The sequence below is a fragment of the Neodiprion lecontei genome, chromosome 2, assembly GCF_021901455.1.
Source record: "Neodiprion lecontei isolate iyNeoLeco1 chromosome 2, iyNeoLeco1.1, whole genome shotgun sequence".
Taxonomy (NCBI): domain Eukaryota; kingdom Metazoa; phylum Arthropoda; class Insecta; order Hymenoptera; family Diprionidae; genus Neodiprion; species Neodiprion lecontei.
This window is the reverse complement of record NC_060261.1, coordinates 28,175,706-28,200,538: the sequence shown is the minus strand read 5'-3', so window position 1 is coordinate 28,200,538 and position 24,833 is coordinate 28,175,706. Positions and strand designations below refer to the sequence as shown.

The following is a 24,833-nucleotide window of genomic DNA, read 5'->3' as shown; positions in this document are numbered from 1 at the left end:
TCGCAGAATTCCGCGTAAGATTTGCAACATGTTTCCACTCGCTGACTGCCCGTCAGACTCACTAACACACTCGGGAATGAGAAAAAAAGGCGCTAGAGAAACAGAAAGCCGAGAGATAATATTGTCCCCCGTATTGGCCTGGGATGGGTTTCGTAAGGGGAGGTTTACGGTAGGAGAATAGAGCGCCTCGACGCTTTCGCCACTCCGGCTTTAATTAAATCTTATTTACAAGGATATATTTCCGTGACACGAGGGACAAATTCACCCGGAATTTTATCATCCTCGGAAGTGGAATTTTCCCCCTGCGTTACACCTGTATACGCGAATTTTTGTTGAAATTTATAAAATTCATCCACCTTCCCGGCTCTGTAACCAGCCTGCAAGATTTGCTTCGAAGATAAAGTTCAACGTCTTGGATGATGTATGAAAAAAACGGCTTTTAGAGAAGACTGTCGTAGAGTGCCGATAAAAGAGAAGAGGCGAAAAAACAACAAACTTTCAAAATTATTCCACCCTGAAGGCCTGATGCTTTTGTCAGCTTTATAAACCTTTGTTTTATACTTTGAATTCATTACGGACAAGGTGAACTTAGCCAAATTCTTTGGGATCCAACTTTTCTTTGAATTCGTCCGTTGCGATTGAATGCAAAAGGCTGAAAAATAGGCTGTCTGAAACTGTCTAAAATATGTGTATATTTCACGACCTCAAGTTTGATTGCAACTCTTGCAGATCGATTCGCGCCAACTTTCTTATCTTCTCCCATATTGCGTCCTGAGACAGTAAATTCACAATTGTGAATCTAAAATCCGTGATCCTTACAGTATCACGTATTACGATATAAATCAGAATTGCAAGTTTAATCTGAAAATCGACCGATCGTATTGGAAAAAACGTTGCAAAAACCTGTCCATGAAAACAATTTCCCAACCAAACCGCAACGATCGAATAATCGGAGTTAATTCGCTTGCAGGATGTATCGCTATATCAGGTGAGCTTAGTTAACGGCAGATGATATCGCAGAGTTGGCAACGAAGCCGAACTGCAAGATAATGCGATGCAAACTTACGGTATTCCTCGTTCAGTGATTCGGTCAATTCATTATTTAAACTTTGTCCTAATATGCCTGTGGAGTCAACAAGCCGTGTTTACAGTTACCGGTTCTGCATTCATAATTCTTTCGGTCAAACTAAGCACGCGAGGGATTTCTCGTGGAATATCTAAATTTTCCCACTCGAGCACCAGGAGATTCGACAATTCCAAAACGCGTACCTTGCACCAGTTGTCGACGTTCACCCTGAGCTCTATGGCTCGCGGTTAAGTTCAGCCTTCGCTAATCGCGGCGAGAAACTCTCGAGGTGTGCAGCATCGATTCGACTCGGTCCTCGGATCGATCACTTTCGCTCTTCGACAATGAGAACCTGCCGGCGATTAAACCAAGCGAGAAAGGCGAGCTGGAAGGAGGAAGGTAGTGCGGTATAAGACGGTTATCTGGGGAACGGAATCCACGGAGCGTGTCTTCCGGCCAACGCGGGTCTCTGAACACACGCGACAATCCTGACTTTTCAGTCAACGATTCGTTCCCGAAGCCCTCGCGACATCTCCTCTTCGCCAAAGCTTCTGCGGCACTTGAGAATTCGAAACCCGGCGCAGATCCGATCTTTCGATGAAGAGTGTGTCGCGAATCGCACTCGGCGGCCAGCATGCGGTATCGAAACGAAAGTAAGAGCGAGGCCAGCGAATCGACTCGCTCTGTTCGCCCGAACGACAATGCCGGCTATCTGTGGTACTCGAATCAGATTCAACCCAGGTATTCAACCAACTGCGAAATGAGTACTTTTCGTAAAAGTTCGTGTGTTTCTACTCTGGTGAAATATATTCCAAGTTATCCACAGTGACCTCAGACCGAGCAGAGTTAGAATTGACCTTGATCAGTGCCATTCGTAATTTGATTGGAAGGCGGTTCTCTGTAGTGGAACCATCGTCGACGTATCGGCTGATTGAGTCCAGAGTTCATCGCCCAGACTTGAAGCTGGTGGTCGACTTATGGTTGTAGTCGCAGATTCGAGTGGAATGAATTATACAGAGTGAAGAATGTTGAATCACCGGTATGAAACAGCGACACAGTGTGTGAAAAGTGGCGGATAATCTGGAACCCCGTTAACTTACAGCGTTTACTTTGCATTTGAATTAAAATCTTGGCGGAACTTTGTTCTTCTTGAGTCCTTTGTTACGTTGGAATATAATTTTTGGCAAGAAAGAAGACAAACAGGAGTGAAACTGCCAAACTACTGATTTATAATGCAAAGTTTGGTCTAAAATTATTATCCCAGGAAAACCATTCGAGAGTAGATGTCCATGACATCTAAACATCTAAACATGTGTATACGAATCCACGAAATTAATTGTTGGCTAAATAGCTAAAACAAACACAAGGTAACATTGTGGGTACAGACGGAAAGCAGTGCAAATGATTGTGGCAATGTGACGAGTGCAAAGTTGAGTGACGTACCTGATTTGTGATTCTTGTAACATGGTTGTCGAACGGAATCGTAGGAGGTTTGAGCTACCGTACAGATATTTTTTAAATACGTGTCAGTTACCAGAATAGTCGATCGTGTATTTCCTAGACCTCGGTTCACCAAAAGCTGTCATTGACAGTCCTTGGACCGTTAATTTTTCTATCAAAGAACCAAAGAACTAAGAAAATCAATTTCCGCGCAATGCACACACGAAAATGACTATTTAACCTCGGGTTTGACGCATGACGGTTCTGTCACATAACCTAGTCCTCAAATCGATGAAGTGTAGAGCCTCGCATAGAATACCTGAGCAGCCTTTTTCGAGAGTGTATATAAAGACGCCAACAAATCACGCACGATCCAGTAGCAAATACTTCATGGTACTATTGTGTTCATTCGTTGGGTGTATCCATTTCATCATTGTCGATGATAGATGTTCGTTGTTCATTCGGGTGTCAGAGTTCAGTGTCATATATTCGACAGGAAAGCTTGAGAATACATTCAGAGGCTTGATATGTAGAAAACGGTATTGTATCAGACACGCAGTTTTTCATTCCTTCATTGAGGACTTTGGTACAGTATTGCTGGTAGATCCTGACAAGCGTGGTTGAACTGACGATTAGAAAAACAAACACAAGCCACACGGTAACTTGAGATCAAGCTGAAGCGAGCAGCCAAATGTGTTAAACTTTTTTGAAATAGAAAAATGCAGTGCAGTTTTATCCTCGTAATTCTATATAAAAGTATTGAGGGTTCAAGGTATTTCACAAAAAACTTTCATTTTCGGACTTCACCGCCTCATTCGAACGAACATTGGGATGTTTCGCTGCTAATTCTGGCTGCTAGCTTCAGCCTCGTTTTACTTGAGTATGCAGTGCATATCACCTTGTGAAATAAGTTGGACGCAGTCATTCCCATACCTGTGTCAATACGGCAACCTCAACTGACTGCTGCGCAGTAGTTAGTTTCCAGCAATGTGTATTCTACCAAAGGCATAATATTCGCGAAAGCCTTCGGAAAGGTACCTACATACTCTATTTACTTTCATTTCTGATCGAGCCGTTAAAGGATATAGAATCGTGCGCATAGCAGTGACGATCCCAAGTAGAACACAGTTCTGATATCTATAGTGTGGATGGGGGCATCATAGAGGTAACAGTCACTATTTCCGAGCACCATAATTAAAGTTTACTATTCCAATTTTCTCAAACGGTCTCATTTTTTCCCAAATGGGACATGCAGAACGTGTTGACTTTGACAAATTGGAGAATGATAATGATTCATCCACTTTGTGATTGCTTGACTAAATTCTTCAAGTGCTTAGTTCATGGTTCAAGTTATACGAAGCCCAACGTACAAATTGACACAGTTGTCGCCACAATCGAAATAGACAAGTTAGTTGTTTATATTTAGCAAATTGACTCGCTCTTCATAAACATTCACGTGTCAAACTTTGATCCGATTACAATTGCCAAGGTCGAAAACCGTCCAGAAAAGGTGACTTTGCTGTATAAACAGGGAGAATTATTATTATTTTCTTATCCGTCGATAATTACACAAGCTTTCCACTTGTTGCCAAAACGAACTTCCCGTGTACGCACCTCGAACAGTGCATATTTTTGCACACAGCATAGTCGATGCATAAACGTACATTGCATCGTCGATTGGCACATACATGAACCGCACGCGCCCAACCATCCAGCGTGACGTGAAGCAGTAGATGTTACCCAACGATATACACTGCTCCGAATCGCTCTCCACCGAATCAAGATCCGGAAATCTATAATCTAGATATTTTCCTAATACAGCCAAGAGGAGAAAGTCGATTCACATATCAAATACCGATCGCATTCCCACATTAAGTCTTTCGCTCTACTGATCACTGTCGGAATGTTCTGTAACCATAGTACCAATGAAACCCTCAATGAAGCACTTTCAAAATCGTTCCATCACATTTAAACTCTGAGTGACATGCGAAAGAAAGCTACAAAAAGTACTTCGAACGCCTCGTGGCGATAACCACTTTTCTGACCCGCCGAAAATTGTCATTATAACTGTGAGTTTGGGGAAAAAGTACTGCAAACATCAGAGAAAGCTTATCGATTCGGCATGGAATTGTCCCGCGCCATCATGGTTCTGAATCGAGCGTCGTAACGTGCGGAAGTTGGGTAGAAGACCAGTCGACACACACCTGTAGGAGTGGTGGGTTAATGTTTCATCCGGGATCTCTAGACCGGGTCTAGTGCGTGCACGTGTCGTTATCTGGGCTCTCTATCAGACTGCCCCAGACATTTCTTCGTAGAAGAACAAAGAAGAAAGACTCGATCCATAGAGAAGAGAGTCTAGAATTGTATGGTAGGACTTCGGAAAGTAGTGATAAGCCCGGGGTGCACAACCCGGTTTCCTAATCTGACTGTCAAATTCCTTGCGAATTGGAGATCCTAGTAACTTCAAGCTTGACCGATGCTCAGGTATCTTAATGCCGTGTCCAATTGGAAGTAAAAATTGGATACCAATACGACTTTTGACCTATGGTTACTAAAATTAATACACAGTTGATGGTTAGAGTATGAAGTTTCGTCACGATGAGAGACAAGTGTGTGTCAACGTGTATAACGTCCTGTTTACACGGGAACATATATTTACAAGGTACGGTTCCGCAGGTTCCGAGAAAATTAATAGCCGATAACCTTCCAGTGTAACTAATTCCGTTAGTTAGCAAACTTAGCATATCGGCTGACGTGAATTACCACCGAATGGTTACAGCGTGCGGATGATGTAGGTACAGTACAGGCATAGGTACAGAAGACGAGGTGCTTTGCTCCTTCGGAAATTGCTGCAAGTTTCCAATAACTCGAGTGGCTGTCCGTTAACTGGGTCGACTTTGAATATTTCTTCGCACTCCTTACTACGGCTGATCAGGGCCTTTGTTTACTTTTTACCCACGTTTGCCTTGGAGCTTCGTTCCGCGGAAACGATCGAAGGAAGCATGGGTAACGGGTAATTGCGTTAATGTGCATTGCGCGTGATAGAGAGTTGTTGTTGTACCCTCAGCTCATCGCAGCTACCGCTCCAGCATTCGCGGATTCACCTTAACACGCCGATTAATTAGTTAGCGAGAACTTGGCACCCGGATGCAATTCGGAAGCTGAGGCATGGTGCACATCGGGAACTTGGTAGCCATTATGGAGGAACGTGACCCCGACAAGCAGGACACTCTGGAAACGGATTCACTTGAGATTGAGGTGATTCATTATTGCTCTGACGATGAGAAAAATCTGAGCACGTGAAATCGAAACCTTTCGAGATCTCGATCCGTCTTTCTCCCTCGTGAGCAAAGAATCTGGAAATAAAAAGCGTGGCTCCTTTGTTTTTCAGGCCACTCAGCATCCCTCGTGTCCCCGTTTACTCGACCTCAGTAAAGGCGGCCTGTCCAGGATACCGGACAGCACCATCGCCTTTCCAGCGATCGAGGAACTGATCCTTGGACAGAATCAGCTTGGGAACCCGGACAGCAATTTGGCAATATTGCAGAGGTAATTAATTTTCGGTTAATGTACGCGCCACGTATGCATAGGGAAATCGTTTTCTTACAACGCGCGTAGCAATCGTAGGATAAAGTTTCATTCGTTGGTTGTTGTAGAATCAACGCTTAGTTTCTTTTTACGCATTTGTCCGAAAATCTTCCACTTGCCGTGCCCAAAGCGAATTTTATAAACTTGCCAAATTACAGCACTTCAATTTATAATCGAAACTTATTAATATTTTTGTCATTCGGGTTTAACGTGTTATTAACAAACTGAACGAGCTATACAGTAAAAAATAAATAAACAAAATTCGAATGTAATTAATTTGAAATTAATAAACACGTTGAAAACTGTAACTAAACACATGGTACAGAGTCATAAGTTGTAGGCAATCACCGTCAGAGTTATTTTTATCGGGAGAAATATTTATTTTACACAAATAACATAAATTTTTGAATTTTTTTACCCCGGCAATCCTTGTGACATTGTTAATGTGAAATGGAATTGAAAAACGCACATCGGTGTGTAGCATAGAAAAGCTCCGGTATCCTCGATTCGAGAATGATAAAATACTTTTCCGTAAATATATGAGTAAAGAAAGCGAATAAACTGCAACTTCGGAATATGCCATTACCGATAACATAAATTCAAGATTCTATGGAAAATCGTAATTCTATGAACAAGTCAGACTGGTAGGTAATCTAAAGGACAATATCGAGAACGTCTAGTAAGAAGAAAAATAGAGAAAATGGAAAAATCGATGAGAATAAATTGCCTCGCAGCAGTCGAAGCCCCGTTACGTAAAGTGGTTATATCAAGTATTGGTGAACGACGCCTGCATTCTGCTTAGCCTGCAGTTCAGTCGTGAAAACTGGAACGCCAGCATCCCCGTAACGGTGGTGAAATATACGCATATTTAATATCCTATTTATTATAATGATATAGATTTTCTGAAACAGATAAGAAGCTATAGCGTCACGCGAAATGCTCTTGGAGTAAAGAAGGCCTAAAAACTAATTGCTTTCCCGATTATTATCCCAATTAACGGTCCGTGTCGCTGCCGTGAGACGCAAGCTGTGCATAATTTGAAAAATCATCGACATCTCTGTGTAAAAAGCAATCTGAGAAAGATCTTTGCGCGCAGTAACATTGACGCGATTGTAAAATTTGATACGATTCCAGCCAACTTCTTTTTTTTTTCTTTCTTTCTTTCTTTACTGTTGTTCATTTTGTATGTGGCATAAATTTAAGCGCACAAGTGATGTTTGAGGATGGAATATAAACGTTTTGACTTATCTCCCGCTGTTCGGATTTTTCGATAAAGGTTTCCACGGTTATCCGTGGTACACCTGCAAAGGAACAACCTGAAGTGCTTCCCGAGGGAACTCCTGGAATTGAACGGGCTGACAACCCTCGATCTATCCGACAACCTCATCGCCGAGATTCCTCCCGACATCAACCGCCTCGTAAAGTAAGTTGAGAAAGAAATTTTTTTATCGATCCCATATTTCAGGTAGCTTGTATTATATGCCTGCCTACCTAATCTCGGGTGTTGGGTATTTGGTATTTTTTTTTTTTTTTTCTGGGCGACAATGTTCATACGACGGCGTTTCGGGTTGCGATTAATATCACTGCGTATTTTTATGAATATCATTTTATTTTTAGCACATCGTCGTGCATTATACTTTTTAATTGTGAACTTTGTAAGCCGCACAGTTCGGAGTACGGAACGTGAATAAATTTTAGCGTTACAAGTTCGTTGGCGAAACAAGACGATACGCAACGTGAGATAAACGTGCGTGTGTCGCTCTATCTCAATTTAATCGACATCTACTGAAAATATGGTATACTGCAAGTATAAATAGAATCAGTAATTTGAAACGGAAAAGAAAGAGATCGTGACGCGAACAAGTCGAAGAAATTTCAAGAATTATACAAACAATTTGGATAACAGATCAAACTGGGTTCGTGAAAAAAATTAACGCCAAGCCATATTTCAAGATCATGTTCTTGACAGAATCTAAGGCAAATTTGAAGTATATAACAAGGCAATGAAGTACGTTCCATGCCAACTTTGATATAGTATTGTCGGGGGTCGAAAACTTTTTACTTAACGACTAATTTATTTTTAAACTCTTTTGAACACTGGTTAAAATGTCGTCTTAATTTGACATTAATTTCTATCCGTCCGGTCGTACGAAAAAATCATTTGCCAAAAAAATCTTCGCGATGATGTGAAATGGATGGAAATATTTGATTCCTATTTTTTTCGCGACTTGATGCATCTTTTTTTCATTTGTACAAACAGTCTAAGCTCGCGATTTTCACGGTGTTGGCCACCTTTAATTTTCACGAAATTTTCACCATAAATTCCTTGTGAAAATAAAAAAAACTCCTTGCCGAAGATGGAGAGATGTTTGATTCAGAAGCTACAATCAAACGAATGTCAAGGAAATGAACAATATGGGATTATCTATCTGATCTAAATGTCTGCGAAATCGAGTTATATCTGACAAGTGAAATTATCATAATCAAATTAATTATTCATTTATTTGTTAAATCATATTGTTCGTTACCTTGACATTTATTTGATAGTACATTTTTAATCAAAGATCTCTCCATCTTCGGCAAGATATCAAAAGTTTCGTATTTTCATAAGGAAATTGAGTTGAAATTTTCACGAAAATTGAAGGTGGCATCAAACATCAGCAGCATGAAAATCGCGATCTTAGACTGTTTTTGCAACAAAAAATGCATCAAGTCGCCGTAAAAAAAAATCGGCACAAAGTTTTCTTTCCATTTCACGTCGTCTCGAAGATTTTTTCGTACGACTGACGGATGTTCGGATATAAATTAGTGCAAAAATAGAACAACTCTTTAACCAGTGGTAAAAAAAAAAAAAAATGAAATATCTCAGGAGTTACTTTTCCGACCCCCGAAATACTATATTAAAGCTCAAGCAAAATCAGAGATGATGAGGGTTGGCGGTAGGTCAAGTTAGCATGGAATGCCCCATACACACAGGGCACATTTATTTTTTTTTTTATTTTTTGTTTTTATTACCAGAAATTTCCTTTTGTACACAAATTGCACCGTTAACGCTTCTAGAACTACGCTCAGTTGAAATGACGTAAAAACGTTTTAAAATCCGTTCACTTTCGGAATGGATATAATTCAAGGTTCTCAAATCCTGTTCCTAAAACATTAAACACCCTTGAAGCATTGTTTTTAACCCTCTAAAATTTACCATAATTTGTTTAAATTCCGAAATCTGTACCGAGAAAAAGACAATTGACGATCGGCGAGCCCGTAATGCAGAGTTCCGTTTAGCCAAATTTCGGCCATGTCTGGAGCTTTTATTTTTCACGGATAAAGCTGTGCAGCCGATGTTCATGGCTAATTGGTGAAAAATGTTTCCGCATTTCCTGCTGGCTGATAGAATTCTGAAATTCAAATTCACCAGTACGTGTTTCGGTTCAAAGCATTCGATGTATTCAGCAGCATCGGGCCGATAACGAACGCGACCCCAGTTATGTTCTCGCGGTATGCATGGCAGTCCAAGCGATACATAAATGCACCTATGTATTCCCAGCAGTACATAGCACGTCGTATCGGAGGATGTTAGCCATGCACGCGCGTGTATAAATGTCGGCCGATACATTGCAGCATGGATTTATACCGAAAATTCGCAGAGAAATTTACACCGAGAATGGTAACAAGCCCGTTTTCAACGATCAAAAACAACTCAGCGCAATCCGCTGCACGGCCAAGAATGCACGCCTGCTGCAGCCAGAAATTACTTTCGTTATGTACGGTAGTTGGTAGAGAAATAGGAAAGAAAGTAGGTAGGTACATACGGTCAGTTACACCAAAACGTACGGGCTATAACTTCAGAATTAGGGCTCGGGGGTAGCGGGGGGTGGTATTTTTGATATCAGGAGACACAACTCTATCATGCATCGATGTTAACTCCTAAGCCGTCATCAGAGTGCACTCCTCGACCCATCAGAGTGCAGTAGCTGCTGCACGAGTTGCAGCGTAACGCCTATATCTGCACGTCGGTCCGATGCACATTCAATGCACATGCAGCCTGCTAGCGGACCGATCGAGACCTAAGCTCATACAGGTATATACGTGAGTTGGGATGCCTACTGGACGCAGTGTCGCGTCAGCTTATTCCATGTCAATGATACCAAGAAGTATTGCATGATAATTATATTTTCGGAACAAATAGCAATACACAATAAGGCCAAACAAACAAATACTAATAATGGTAATAATCATCATCTTTAATTTACGTGCAAGCCCTCCCTCACGTGTAATATCGCGTACTTATTGCCAACGCGTATACGTACGTTCAATTTTTTATGAGCGTTCGGCACGACTAACAGGTGTTTATAGAAATTGTCGCCTAGCCGTATTCCGTATTTTCAAAGTGGTAGCCACGCCACTCCGCTGGAGAGTGCTCTGGATTTCGACACATCGTTCTGTGGAATATAGCTTATGATGATGACGCTTGTTGACTGATTAATAGCCGATAGCAACGGTCCAAGACTTCGAAGCGGATGACTTGTTGGCGGAAAAAATCTTAGAGGCTCAGTTGTCACGCCACGCGTAAAGATAATACGCTCATACGTACGTGACATGAATGCTTGCGCGCGATACCCAATATCACGATGGGTTGGGTTAGCAACTTATTTAATTTTCCTTGTTTCTGTTTATATCATATCGTAGAAATTATCCTGTTGTTTCCATTAGCCGATGATGAAATGTTTAACGCTCGGGTGTCATATCTGTTCGAGGAAAAGATATGGAATATGTATAATGACAAGTATTATCCTCATGGTTCTCAGACTTTTTCTGCGCATTGTATTTTCTAATAAAGAGTTTGAAATATTTTGATTATTTTGAACCTGCTCACCAGAATTCACGGCACCCAGCTTGCCTGCCGTTGCTTCGCAGCCGTGCTCGGGTGACGGTAGTGTGCATTTTTGTAAAACAGCATGATGAGGTGCTCCAGTTCGCTATGACAACCAACGGTCATGAACTCGTTGACAATGCACCGTCCTTGGTATCGTGTGAAGTACGTAAGGGTCATTAACGTTTGCAATTTCGGTAGCAATAGAATGCCTCTTTTAATAGGAAAATGTAATTGTTAGGGTCGTTCATGTTCCCATATTCGGATCGTTTAGTAACGTTTGTTCATATCGTGGAGTATACTTCGCCTTTTAATCAGTTGCACAGCGAATGTGGTTGAGGAATAATAATAGCCCACGACCCCGAAAATCAGTTTACAAAACTGAGCGCCCGATACGGCGTAATGTAATTACTTCATTTGCTTGCGTCAGCATCGCGCTGGTAATGGAGTATATGTATAAGCGCGTCTCTTGTCTTCCCGGTCTTCAGAGTAAAAGCTACAGCCGATAGCAGAGATTCTCACTCCTGAGACTAAAATCGCAGTGAATCCAGAAGAACACATAAAATCAGCGGGCCCATGGGAGCTGCCGTATCTTCTGAAAAAGGAGGTGTTACCTGTCGACCTAATAATCTACCTCGGTAACTTCACGGAGTCCGAAGATTCTGCAAGCTCCATACGAGGCTTGGGGCCTAACCATGACGAAGACGCATCGACTCCGCATGAATTGTGGAAGAAGTCTACCCACCGGTTGCGCATTGAATTTATAAATGGCAAGCATCTGGAAGTAGAGTAAAATTTCGAACGCACCGGGATAGATGAAGAGCGGATTCGCATCAACGTAAACACTTTGTTGCCGGTGTTTGGTTGATTGTTACCTCCAGGCACAGAAACCTTCGTGGACGTGGAAAAGCTCGTCACTTTCGTGGAGACGTACCTTCATTTGAACAAGTGTAACGACCAACGATACACCTCCTGTCCCTGCCATTTGGATGTCGACCCTGAGACCGCTGCAAAGCTTGAACCGTCTCCAGACAACGCATGTGCAGCCGGCCACGTCCATCACTTCTGCTTTCAGCATGTGAATTACTGGTTGTCGGACGTCTTGGAGCCTTCGATCAAGCTTTCGGGTGAAGGCGGGTCACACATTGTAGTTATTGTAATATCCCGAGATAAGGTATTTGGAATAGTTTGGTTGCTATGGTCACAGAATAAGAGAAGTGACTACAGTTTTCACCAAGATGACAGAGGTTTCATAATGTTTGTGCAAAATCACATAACATTGTGTCGCAAGCATCGCTTCACATTACAGCATGCAGAGAACACATCAGACGTTCATATTTGCTGCCTCGAGCAAAGGGCATGTCTAACGTCACTATCATTGCTGAGTGCCGGCATGACGACGGATCGTAACAAAGACACTGTTCACGTCATGTTCAGTTATGACCTGCGTCAAGCTTGTGTACGTGTACGACACATGAACACACACACGCACACGCATACAAGGAAAACGTGTTATGATTTCAGTAAATGTCAGAAACGTTTTAAGATAAAGTAATGTGTGTAGCAGAGGTCTGAGAGCAGGTGAGCCTGGCTCAGGTATGGTAGATTGTTGACGTTGACACTAGCCTTGGGATCGACGTTACGTTACTAGAAGTCAACGTTTTGCGCCAAGATGTTCGTTAGCTCTGCAGCGTTTATCTTTCTATCTTTCTGCAACACCTGAGCGTCTTATTTTGCAGAGATTCATGCCTATGTCTTATCCAGAAGCGTGCCAGGAGGCTGGCGACCATCGCTTGTGGTGAAAAAAAATTTAACTGCATTCTGAGCCAAATGCATCTCAATGCATCAGGTTGACATTGCAATGTCGAAATTCCTATTCTCACCTGATGCAGCATCTAGGAATTATGCACCGTACGTTATTGTGTTCCAGACTGTACATCCGTTACCGCACTTCTCGAGCCGCAAGCTCGGAAGTGGAAATTGCCTTTGCATTTTGGTTACTCTGGCGCATCGCATCGCTGTTGAAAAACATATCTTTGAATAACGAGGACTCGGTCGTTTGAAAATCAAAATAATGATTTGGACTCTTTGACATTGATTTTCAGTGATTTGTACTGATTTTTATCTTATCGTGTAATTTTCATTGATTTCCAACGATTTTTTAGCGTTCCAGACGATTTTCAGTAATTTCCGGATTTGATAGAATCGTAGGAAATCGAAACAAATTACTGATAATCACTGGAAATTACTGAGAACGATGGAAAATCATTGGGAAACAATGGAAACGGATTGAAAAACTTTATAGCAATGAAAGTATATGAATTAGGTTGAATCGAATAGAATTTCAATGACTTAAGAGCAGTATGGCGCTTATTATGACAAAAGGCGTACGATTTGATGATTTCCACGATTTTTAACGCTAATACGTTGTTTGACATCTTCAACGCTATCGTGTGATTCCAAGTGAATTACAATAGTTCCCAATGATTTCAGTTAATTGGATTTATTCCTTCCTATTTTCGAGAATATTTCAGTCATCGTAGATATTTTCATTCATAATTCAATTTCCAGCTGTGAATTTATGATTTCTTTGAGTAAATGTCCCCTCGTTAAATAAATACTTTCTGTATTTTCATTCGCTTATTGCACTTCGGGATTGATATGATTTTACCTTTTTCAAATAACTCGACGATCATTTCCCGTAAATTATACTTTTCTTTCAAAGACAGCTTTAGTCAATTTAAAGAAAGGTTTTAATCAAAGCTTCAGTTAATTTGACGACGGAAGATGATTTTAATTAATCGTTAGTATCGTTACTTATTTGTTTACCAAGAATTTGTTTTAATGTATTTGCTGCTGATGGTCTCACTTAAAATTGCAATGAAACTTGCCCAAAGACGGAAAAAAAAACAACGAAAACTATCCATCAGTGTAATTCGTGTAAACGACCTTCCAGTAATTCATAATTCATAATTCATCGTTCATCCCATATAAGTTATTCTGCGTTCCATAACCGCCTTCGTACGGAATATTTTATTAATGCTCAACGTTTGAACGTTACTGCGACTCCGCAAGATACGGAGAACTTTGACCAATAGAGCATAATTAGCAAGAAAATATTTGCTCCTATACATGATCAAAGTCCGCGAATTGTAGAACCTACAGAAAACACATGCAGGGCTTGAACTATAATCCCATACGTACTTGTGCCCGAAGACCAAAATGGCGAGAGTGAAACAGCAAGGTAAACTTGAAGGAACTACGGTCTCACGAACTCCCATCACCTGTGCTAAGAAACTCTCTATCCAGCTCGCACAACGTTGAGCAATTCTAGCATGCAAGCCCTAACTCAGATGAGGCACGAGCTTTCGTGTTTCACAGCTTTGCTGACGAAATTTCGTCTTTTCATTCTCCAAAATATTTTTATTAGCCCCCAAAAACAAGTCAGGGATCAATTCACAATAATAGGTTTTCACCTACGATATAATTGATCACTGATTGGAATTACATAGTTTTATTATATTACAAGATTAATCAGTTCTTTTCTAATTGAACCCTCTCACTTATCCAGTGTATGAATTTTCATTCAAGATTGAGATGTTTTCTCTTTGTTCCTTGCAATAGGATTTAAATTTTGAACGATTCTTCGTTATTTATATGTATATTTGTATAGATCAATGTTGCCGAGTTGAGCTCTCAGAGAGTCAAAAACTACACTGAGAAAAATTTTATTCGTTACAGTAACTAGGAAAATTCAATAAAACAGGTATCGTTAAAAAACTGTTTGAATATTGTTGGAATTACGAAAAACTAAAAATTTCTCTCGGTGTAGTGCCTGGTCGAATCTTCGAATAACAGCATATTGTGTAACAAGAAAGCGAATTCGGTCTTTTAGGGCCGAGCGTAAGTTTGCAATACGAATCGTAGGTGAGCCGAAGACGAATATTGCAAATACGTGAGACGAAAAAACCGTTGCTTTCTTGTTGCACACGATTCTTTACACAACAAGGGTATGTTACGCGTTTCTTTACGAAACACAAAATTGAGGTTAGGGTCGCGTAAGTAATGTCAGATGTGTTCGCGACAGCGCATGCGCGCGGTACAGAAACGACCACTTTCAAGTCCTAGGAGTGAAAAGTGGTCTTTTCTGTCATACGCGCATGCGCATTCGCAGACTCACTCTACCGTCGCAGAAACTGGTACTTTGCGTACGGAAAATAGGATTGAAACATGCTCGCGTTGTACAAACACTTGTTTCAACAGGGTAAAAATTATCGTTGTAAAGACACCGAGGTTTAATAATAAACGGTGCAGTTCTGCTCCCTGGGTTTCTTATGATCGTATAGCTACGCAGGTTGTTATTGTGTTCTTCGAGGCTTCTCCACGCCTCTGCGGCGATGCGTCGAGAACGTTCCGGTTGATAGTCCTGCCCCGGGAGTAAGGCCCGTGCCTTCTTCGAGCAGCGAACAAGCCTTTTACTTGCTCTTTGGATCCTGGTCCGCCATCCATCGACCAGTCGTTGTCAGTCAGTTCTCGGCTTGCTCGTGATCCATTGCGCGGCTTATTGCGATCCTTGGTCATCGGTCAGTTGAACGAGTAATTGTATCGAGGAGTGCTGTTGAATTGTGTGTGCAAGATCGCGAGTCAAATGTGCGGCAGAACGTCTGGTGGATATAGTTTTTAATCGAGGAATCTAGCCGTGAACGTAAACTGTCGAGAGGTGAAATTCTCTACTTTTTTTTATCTCTTCTTTTCGTGCTAGCAAAACTTTTGCCGAGGTCGTATATTTCGCGTTTGGCTTACCGGAATCGCAACTTTGCGGTTTGAAGAACTTAAACCAACGGTATATCTGGGATCCCCAACTTGGGGGATTCGTTTCCAAGTTTTCCGAATGCGGTAACCCGAGAACATAAATCTAATCGAAAATTTTCGGCTTTTGGTATTATTTTATACCTCGACCGAAATTGGTGATTGCGGAACTGGAAATTTGGAACTGAGAGATCTGAATGTAAAAATTTATTACCAATGAAATTAGTACTACGAGGTTAAAATTTTTTAAATTGTGAATAATATTCCTGTGTTTAGGTTATCAGAAACTTGAGATCTTTCGAATTAAAATACGCTGCGACGCGAAAATTCTAGATTTTTCGAATTGTCCGACCTATATAATCAACATTATAGAATTTTCATCGAAGTCTGAGCAATTTGAATAAAAGTAAAGGATTTATTACTCAGCAGATGGAAACCAAAATTTGTAGCCGTCAATCGATTTCCAATTAAAATTATTGTAAGACGCATCAGCAGAAGTTTAATTCCTACGAAGTCTGCGTAGCCAAGTCCAGCAATTTATCGTAAACTCGTTTTATCGAGTAGCGAGAATTGAAATACGTAAAACCATCGAAACAGGAAAATGTAGGATTTTAAATAATAGGATCAGAATTTTTTAATTCGGAAAACTATATTCCTGGTTTAATGTTTTAGCATCTTCATTTTACAGGGTAATTGATTCCACTTTTTTCACTGCATTTTATTGATAACAATAACTAGTCGTTTCACTTACGAAACTGGTAATGTGCATGTTTCTTTAACACGAATATTGAAATTATGGGCACAAATTGATCAGTGACTAAAGACGGTGCATCACACCTGAAATCGAATCAGTGATTAAATACTGAAATTTTTCATTTACAATAATATCTGGCTAGCTAGTCGCATGAATTTTGTCATGATAATCGTCAGTTCGGGGTTGAAGGATACGTGAATGTATCAGCCGCCCATAATGATCAGACAGGATAGCGGGGCGTTAATTGTTAACATGAGCATTACCCGAGTTTCGACTCGGGTGAGCTGCGGCGTGGTTAAAGTGAACCGCAACGCACGTAGGTATGTAGGTTACACGTATTGACTAGTTAGCATACTAATGGTACCGAATTGTCTTAATTGGGCTTACCGCAGCCGCATCTAGCGAATTCGAACGTATAGAGGACACCCCTATTGTCTCTCGAAGAGGCGAAGCTTCCAAGTCCCGTAATCGCATTTCCGTATTTCGTTCGTCCAGCTTAATACTATCGATACTTTTTGCGCAACGTTAGTTCCACAATATTGTAATTGGTTGTTAAGAAAATCATTTCCGATACGCTCTTGGCGCTGATTTATATATTTACTTATATATATACCATGCTTGAGCATCGACGCAAGACTCGAGTAAATCCGTGACGCAATTGCCGGGGAATCATTCACCGCGATAAGTATATATATATACATATGGTTTATATATCGCAAGACGTCTGCTTTCCAAAAGGAAACGCGAGCTAAGGTACACCTAAACATTACGGGAAAGTGAATGATTATGGGGATTTAAAGACTGTTCATCGTTCCCGTTCAGGGATACGGTTCACGGATAAACGTTGCCATGACGTGTGCTTCGCATTGAATTGTCCACGTGGTCACGTTATTCAATTTCATTGGTAGCCTCGAGGAGCTTACTCTGGATCGAAATGGACTGAGGGAACTGCCATCAGAGCTGAGCGAGTTGAGGTACCTGAGAATTATCTCTGTCGTTGGTAACTCGCTCGAAGCTTTGCCATCTTTTCTCAGAATGCGGGCTCTCGCTGTTTCTGTGAGTAAACTTCTCGCAATGAAGCTGTATTTCAAGCGTAAACGATTCTTACGAATCCGAATAAACGCGTTCCGTTCGCTGACCTTTTTCAGGATGTTCAGCACCGCGGCGATCATCAAGGTAGCAAATATTTCAAAGACGAGAAAAACAACCGGAACAATCTGAACAAAGTCAATCTTAGGAACAATCAGCTGAAGGGAAGCATCATCCTCGGAAATTACGGAGTGAGAATGATTTTGAAATGTTTTTGCGGATCTTTTCGATGATGAAAACCGCCCGCGTATGACTGCAATTGATGATTTTCAGAATCTGACCCACCTGGACGTGAGTGAAAACAACATCGAGACTTTGGACATCAGCGCACTCCAGGGACTTAGAAGCGTCCGATGCGCCCGGAATATACTGAGGGAATTGACCCTCTGCGGAAGGAACCTCATCTCCCTAATCGCCGGAAATAACAGTGAGCAATTATCTCTTCTGACCTTCATAATATTGATGTTATAAAGACGCTTGTCACGCATTACGTGACGTTTTCAGAACTGACAAAACTGACCGTGGAACCAGTGCCAACGAATCTCGAGCATCTGGATATTTCATAGTAAGTATGGCCAGTTTAATCAAGGTGAAGAGATCTTGGTTGGTTTTAAAGCGCCGAATTTGTTGCAATCCGTGTTTCAGTAACTCGTTGGATAGCCTGCCGGACTGGACACCGGAGGCTCCGTTGTTGCGAGCGTTATTCGCTTCCAACAATGCTTTGACTGCTCTTCCGGATCGACTGTTGTCCCAGCCCTCTCGTCTGGAAGTCCTTCACCTGCCCCACAACAGGCTCCAAGCCTTGCCACCCCCCAGGAGGCCTCTGAACTTAGCGCATCTGACGCTACAGGGAAATACCCTGACAGCCCTGCCCGAGAATTTCTTCCACAATACGACAAGGTGAGGTGTTTTTTTCTTAATGCTCGGTGTATTGCGTGGGGAAATCGGATAATGCGAATAAAAATAACGTAGATAAAAATCCCGAGTCAATTCACAATGGGGTATGTATATAATAAATGTGATGTAACCCCGGTGCACTGTGCCACATCACAGCGGTAAATCTTGCCGTGACGTAAGAGCGTTCGGTCACTGTGATGACCACATGAATACACGGCGACGTTCACGTTAGAACGCTCTCTTATCACCCTCGTAAAACGCTCGATTCACAGTTCCTTGCACAAGATCATACTGTTACATCTCTAGGAACAGTGCCACATACACTATGTTACGCGTCTTTGTGGTGGGGTACATTACACAAAACTCCATGTCACGGTACGTTCACTACAGGGTCGAGAGATGAGAGTGAATATTTTCTAATCTGCCAGCACAGCGCACTAATCACTCCATCCGGGTATGATTTGAGTCCATTTATCTTACGAGCTGATTATCAGGTTGAAGGTTCTGAACCTGTCCAACAATCGCTTGACCGAATTGCCGAGTGTCGAAGACTCGGCCAAGACCGGACAAGGTACCCATTGTCTCGAGAAGCTCTACGTCACCGGTAATTGTCTGACAGACACAGCCTTGGATTCTCTCGCCAGGCTTCCAGCTCTAAGGGTGCTTCACGCTGCGTACAATAGCTTGGACACCATGCCGGAAAGGTAGGCAAACTTGTATCACACTTATTCTTCTACCGGATAAGGGTCCACTTCTTTCTTCGAAATCGCAGTTCTGATTGTTACGTTGTCACAATTTTGTTTTTTACTTCTGACCCCGACTCGCTCGATTCTTCGCTAATCGATAATTACTCACGTATCCAAGAGTTTCTGCCTAGTCGTTACTAATGGAATCCTCTCCATTTTCACTGACGTTACAGTTGTATCGCAGCTTGGACCGATCTCGAAGAACTTGTACTGTCAGGAAACCGTCTACAATATCTACCAGACAATGTCGCACTTTTACGACATCTACGAGTCCTCAGGGTGCATTCAAACCGGCTCTTAACCTGCCCGACCTTCAACAAAACCAATTCTCTCAGGGTAAGAATGCGAACCGCTTGCTAAATTACACTACTTTACAACTTTTTATCAAGAACAAAACAATTCGTTCCATTCAATGGCAGGTGTTGGATCTGGCTCACAATCAGCTGGACCGTATCAACTTGGAAAGCCTCGTCCCACCTCAGCTTCAGTTTTTGGACATATCCTGTAACTCCAGGCTGCACGTCGACCCGAGACAATTTCAAGTATATCGTTCTCAAAGACCGTTGTCCCTGGTGGACGTTTCTGGTCAGAATCGATCCAGCCTACCCTCTCACCCCCATCACCAGGAAATGGTCACCGCTGAACGAAATTTGGAACAACCCTGGCGACTTGGATTTTCTGAGACAGCTGGAGGATGCGAAAAGTGAGTTTATTTTACCCGTTATTTACTTTTTGAGGATGGGTTTTTCAATAGAGATGTAACTGTGACACCCATTGACTCGAACCAACACTCGAATGGTCGAAATGGATTTCATCAATCGCCCGTCGAAATTTGAACTATTTTTATCGGATTCTCAAGAGGAATCATCGAATTTTAAATTCAGACTTTTGCTAGGGTTTTTATGATATTTTGGGGACCTTCATTGAATTCTTAGTGTCCCGCCTTGAAACCTGATGAAAAGTTTTGAAACCCTAAAACTACGGAGTGATTCACGAAATTTTACAAAATTCCTACAAGCACTATCGAGTGTGTCAAACTTCTTTGAAATTTTCCGAAACTCTATTAAAGCCTGTCAAGTTTTCTAAACTCACGATAAAACTTAATTATGTTCTAAGTTAATCTTTCAACATCTTGCTTATCAATTCTTTGACGTCTTATATATCATGAAATTGATCAAATCCGTGAAATTCATACGACATTTTGTGACGGTCCAAAAATTCCCTGTAATATAATATTCTAAATTATGCTTACAATTTGGTGAAAATATATAAAATTCTCTCAAATCTCGTGGCATTTTCAAACTATTCCAAATATTTTTACATCCATGAAAAGATATGAATTTTAAAACTCAATTTCCCCAAACATTTTTGGAAATGATTATTTCCTCGGTCAGTCGTCGTTTAGAAACTCACTTGAATGAAACGATGAAAGAGTTACGTTACGAAGTATTTCTTTGAAGATAATATCAAATTTCATGAATTCACTCTAACCAAAATTAGACCCAAAACTCCGCTCGATCATCGTAAATAAAGTAAGTTCTAACCACCATCCTTCCGCAGATTATTCGTATCCCAAATCAGAATGCCAGCGTTCTGCAACGTGGAGGGTCTCTTTGGAGTATTCGACGGAGGATCGAACCAGGAGGCGCCTGTGTGCTTGCAGGAGATGATCCCAAGGCTACTTCTGGAGGAGCGAACCATTAAAGAGACGTCGAAGGACTACCTCAAGTACACGTTGCTCTCGGCCCACCGCGAGCTTAAAGAAAAGGGACAAAAATACGGTGTGGACGCGACGCTGGTTCACCTCACGAGGATTCCATCGACCCCCGGCTACCCGCGGACCTCGAGGAGGTACGCTCTGAAGATCGGAACTTCCGGTGATGCGAAGGCGGTCCTCTGCAGGGCTGCGGGACCGCTGGTTCTGGCACCGGCAAAGAAGAGCCAGGCTGGAAACCAGCTTGGAAACGCGGCGATGTTTCCCCTGGTAGTTCCCGACCCGGTAACGGAGGAGGTCCTCCTCGAGGACGACGACGAGTTCGTCATCGTTGGTAACCGCAGACTCTGGGAGGTGCTCAGCGTCCAGGAAGCCGTCCGCGAGGCCAGGGCTGAAGCCAGTCCCGTTCTCGCGGCAAAGCGACTTCAGGACTTGGCCCAAGCCTACGGCGCCGAGGAAAATCTCAGCGTCATTGTACTTCGGCTGACCGGACCTGGGACAGGTGACATTGACCAGCTCATGAGGGAACTCAGGCACGCCGTTGGGAAAACCAGGAACCAGAACGAGGGTGGCGGCTGCATTTGCGCCTGCTGCCAACCCCCTGCCCTCCACAAGTCACCCGCGCCCTGCTGCTGCCATGTGAATAATGGATATTATCTGAATGGGGTGCTGAAGAATATTGTGAACAGGTGAAGCTTACGATTATTCTCCTCTTGCCGAGTACCCACTTGAGTGATTGTTGAAGAACTTTTGTGAATATGTGAAGTAGATACGTGTATTTTCAAATTCTGATCCAGATTATTTATACTTGGCCATCACCCTGATAAATTTGAATTCGTTTTTTCTGACAATATATCGTAAAACATTTCAACCGGTTTTCGTGCCAAAACCGGCAGCCCCATACAACCGATTAAATTACACCAAAATTGGTACCCGGGGTTTTTTTTTTAGTCCCTGGTGCAACTTCGGAACTTATTTTTTGAATTTGCAACCCCCTTAGGGTGAAAGTAAGGGTGAGTCGGGGTAAATTTTCAGTTTTATTATGAATTTTTTTGTTACATTCAAATTCGATATTTGTACCTCTGGGGTTTTTGGGGTCTCCGATTACATTGCGAAAGTTGTTTTTTGAATCTGCCACCCCCGGAGAGTGAAAATACGGGTGAGTCGGGATGATTTTTCAGTTTCATTATGATTTTTTTTTCAATAATAATATAAAAACTCCCGAGTAACAGGTTTCGACAGACTTATTCCACTTCTTGACTTTTTGGTACAAGGGTGTTGAGGCCTAGTCGTAATTACCTGTATTTTAAGCCACCATTTTGAATCCCTCATATTGAATATTTCATTTCTATTTTCAAAATTGGATTCAGTGACTCTCAAAACGTTAGTGCATCAATTTGCAGCCAATTCTATCGAGAAATATCAGAGTTATTCAAAAATGTGCATAATATGATCCATTACAACTTTGGGCACCTTTTCACACAAATGGTTTTAAAAAACACAATTTGCAAGGTTTCAAATTGTTATTATTATTTTTCTTTTTTAATAACGGGGTTGAATGAAATTCTCCGTGAAAAGACGAAAATTTTGAGCTTGGAGAGAAGACGGGCATAAGATCGGAGCGAAAAAATTCATTTTCGAAATCAGTACTTGCTCTATGCTGAGAAATTGCATTCTGAAGTGCTGAAACTCTACCTGAAGGATTTTTTGTCCGAGACCATGAATACCTAGATCAAGGTTTATTTTTTCAAACCCAATCAACATAACAGTCATTTATGTCTTCCATGATAGCTTATATCTAAAAAATGTTACAGTAATCACGTTCGTAAGAGTTCTTTCCTCGGAGGAAAAGGTCGATCACATCAATGATTGACCGAATATAGAGGGTTTTTTCAGTTCAAAAGTTTCGGTCGAATGGTCAAAGCTCAGGCAGACGATTACACCGAATGGTTAAGATTCCGAATAGTTGAAACTGCAAATGTTACCAGCCTTTAAATATGCCGTGAAGTTTTTACTTCGTACGTGAAAGTTGATTAATGATAATGAATTTTAATCATACGGAAATTTAATTGTTCGGTGTTTTAACCATTGGGACTTTTCACAGTTTGAGGTTTTGATCAGTTGGAACTTTGACCCGCATCCTTATATTATCTCATTGAACGAACTGAAAAAGCTGTTGTTATTCGGATAATGGTTGATTTGATTAACCTTCTTACGTATATAATTAATACAACGTTTACGGATATAAGCTTTGATGAATAGTATTCTTTACGATGAAACTACGATCTACGTACTCTTTTAACATTTTGGAGTCATCAAAAATCACTAAGCGAGAGTGAAAACTGCGTAACTCCAACTCGAGTGAAATTTAGAACTATTTCATTCACTCCAAGCGTTTAAGTTCACTCTTGAAGAGTGAACATTCACTCCATCATGCGAGTTGCGCAGTTTTTACTCTAAGGAAATTTAGAGAGATGGGAACCTGATAACGGAGTTCCATAACAAAATTCTTCTGTCCGCTAAAGTTTCAGGATTTTGTGATAACTTTACAGCGTGTACGGAAGACAATAATTTGAAAAATTTTTTGTTCTGTCCTAACAGACATACGTTAGCTATCAAAGTTATAAAAAAAATTGCGTTGATTATTAAATTAGAGTAAATCAGAAAAAGGTAAGAAAAAATTCGCAAAATTCGAAATCCTCCATCGGAATTTAAATCATGACCACGACTCCCTACACGAGAGATTTTTTTTCGTCTATTGAGCTTTTTCTTACCCTTCCAACTTTTCGAACCAAACTTCGTTTCTCTTAAATTGATGTTCTGGTGTCTCACAAAATATCTGTAAGCTCATCTTTTTTATTTTTTGAAAAACATAGCCGCGTAAGTTTTATCAAACTCGATTTTAGCTTACTATGATTTTACAAATCGTACGATTACTAAAGAGTCCATTTTCAACAGACATCTAAGAGTTTGCAAATCGTGTTTTTATGGCACCCTACAGCATGCTAATAGCAGAGAATTAAATTAAGAACGATGAAAATCATGATCACGTCAGAATGGCCTGGACGCCTCAGACATAGGTATAAATATTTTGAAATACCAAAGAATCAACCAAGTGTCAAAAGAACATTAATCGCAGACTTTGTCTCATTTCTTTTTGAAGTAGTACACGTCTAGTCTTTTAACACAAAATTATAGCTGCTTGACACGTACGACGAAGTCACACATTTTTCAATTAGAAATATAAAAAATTCATATTTATATTTAATAAGTGCCTTGCGCACAGGCTCCTGGTGAGTTTAATTTCACAGGAGAAATCAAATAATAACAGAGAAGACAATAAAACGAGAATTACAAATAGGATACGGCATTTCAGTTCTCGTGAAAATCTATAAATTCACCTCAGATGCAATAGAAAATGAAAAACAACCGACACTATCTCAGTCAAGAATTCCTATCCATCCTAACGTAATTGCATTATACCAGGTCATAAATGTATATCGTTCCATAAATATACAATACAAAAAATAGCAGTATAAGGTTTAAGTCCGCCCATTCATAGGCTAGTTAATATGTTACTATCAATAACAAATGCATGACGATCACCGTAAATTACTTAAATTGCCTGGAATTAGGCGCATTCACCTCCCTATGTTATGCATCCATGCAAAACTAAAAGTTATGCGAGTTGCCTATGGACAGGCGAACGGAGCTGTCGAATTTATCGGGGATGCCACATTCCTACACGTTTAATCCTACGCGACATTGCTCTACACATAAATCGAACTATACATGATCGAGCCATGCACTATTCAAATCGCATGTGTATGTGCTCTACGGTTTAGTCCCGCACCATCCAA

General features: G+C 41.2%; 1 protein-coding gene across 1 annotated transcript in view; it reads left to right on the top strand.

Annotated features, from left to right (window-relative positions):
• Positions 1 to 24,833, top strand: part of LOC107224455 (PH domain leucine-rich repeat-containing protein phosphatase 2) — a 99,719-nt gene that overhangs the window by 70,920 nt on the left and 3,966 nt on the right. The window contains exons 6-16 of the mRNA XM_046732959.1: positions 5,898 to 6,055; positions 7,371 to 7,517; positions 17,436 to 17,583; positions 17,676 to 17,807; positions 17,890 to 18,043; positions 18,121 to 18,181; positions 18,262 to 18,516; positions 19,008 to 19,217; positions 19,433 to 19,595; positions 19,679 to 19,962; positions 20,820 to 21,662. Of these exons, the coding sequence (XP_046588915.1) occupies positions 5,898 to 6,055; positions 7,371 to 7,517; positions 17,436 to 17,583; positions 17,676 to 17,807; positions 17,890 to 18,043; positions 18,121 to 18,181; positions 18,262 to 18,516; positions 19,008 to 19,217; positions 19,433 to 19,595; positions 19,679 to 19,962; positions 20,820 to 21,662 (2,555 nt within the window). The remainder of the gene's footprint in view (positions 1 to 5,897; positions 6,056 to 7,370; positions 7,518 to 17,435; positions 17,584 to 17,675; positions 17,808 to 17,889; positions 18,044 to 18,120; positions 18,182 to 18,261; positions 18,517 to 19,007; positions 19,218 to 19,432; positions 19,596 to 19,678; positions 19,963 to 20,819; positions 21,663 to 24,833) is intronic.